This window comes from Theobroma umbraticum, unplaced genomic scaffold (genome assembly GCF_002168275.2).
Source record: "Theobroma umbraticum cultivar Fairchild unplaced genomic scaffold, ASM216827v3 scaffold_81.0, whole genome shotgun sequence".
NCBI lineage: Eukaryota > Viridiplantae > Streptophyta > Magnoliopsida > Malvales > Malvaceae > Theobroma > Theobroma umbraticum.
In genome coordinates, this window is record NW_018397268.1 from 719,456 (window position 1) to 720,383 (window position 928).

At 38.7% G+C, this 928-nt stretch overlaps 1 protein-coding gene across 1 annotated transcript in view; it reads left to right on the top strand.

The window, feature by feature from the left end:
• The window catches only part of LOC110425443 (B3 domain-containing transcription factor NGA4-like), a 950-nt gene extending 430 nt beyond the window's left edge, over positions 1-520 (top strand). Inside the window, exon 2 of the mRNA XM_021440363.1 lies at positions 393-520. Within this exon, the coding sequence (XP_021296038.1) occupies positions 393-520 (128 nt within the window). The remainder of the gene's footprint in view (positions 1-392) is intronic.
• The last annotated feature ends 408 nt before the right edge of the window (positions 521-928 follow it).

Genomic DNA, 928 nt, shown 5'->3' on the forward strand with positions numbered 1-928 from the left:
TAAAGGGTATGTATGTATGCATATATGTATTAGCAGCGCATCATCTGTTCTTCGTTCTTTCGAATGAATTACTTCAATAGTACCTTTTAGCTATCTCAGATGTATGATAATCACATTTCCTGCAAGGAAGTGTCTTCAATGAAATTGACTACCTCTCCCGTTCTTTGGTAATGTTTCGTATGTCCATGTCTTAAGAGAAGGTAATTCCTAAGCTGACTCCCTTGCCAAACTTGGGGCTGACCCAAGCTCTATGTTCACTGCGCTGTGGTAACGGTTGGCCTTTGAGGATCCATGCTTGTTTTTTCCTTTACTGTGATCCCTGAAATGCCTATGCTCTCATCCCCTTCGTGGTTCTTTATGGTGACTGATGACTGCTTTTTGATGACTGTCAGATCCCTTCATATATGCTGCCCCTGCTTTTATGATTCCCTGTTTTGGTTTCCATCGCATCTGTGGTGCCATCTATGCAGCAAGTCCTGACCGGTTTTGGCACCCAACTCCTCCTCCTTTGCTTCAGTAGTATTCGGTTATCCCAGCCTTGAATGCCTATGTGTTTGTGCTGTTCATTTTTCCAGCCAGCTTTTGGCAACTTTGTTATGCTTCAGTTTCTCAGTTGTAAGCTCTGAAAGTTTTGCTCAACCATGTTCTACTCCTAAATTTTATTAATATATTTTCCATTTTATTGGTTCAACCAAAAACAAAAATGCCGGCTGAAGCTTTGTGTTTGTATAGTGGCTGTATCTGTACACAAAATAAATTTTATACCATAATAAATATATGATTAAACAATATTTCCCGCGTGGAAAACAAAGGACATTAGTCCTACATTTCTTTAGATAATTTCAAGGTAGCTTCCATTTGATTAAAATATATTTCCTCCGTAGAAAAAAGCCACTTTAAATCTTGTCTTTATCTCCATCTACATCTT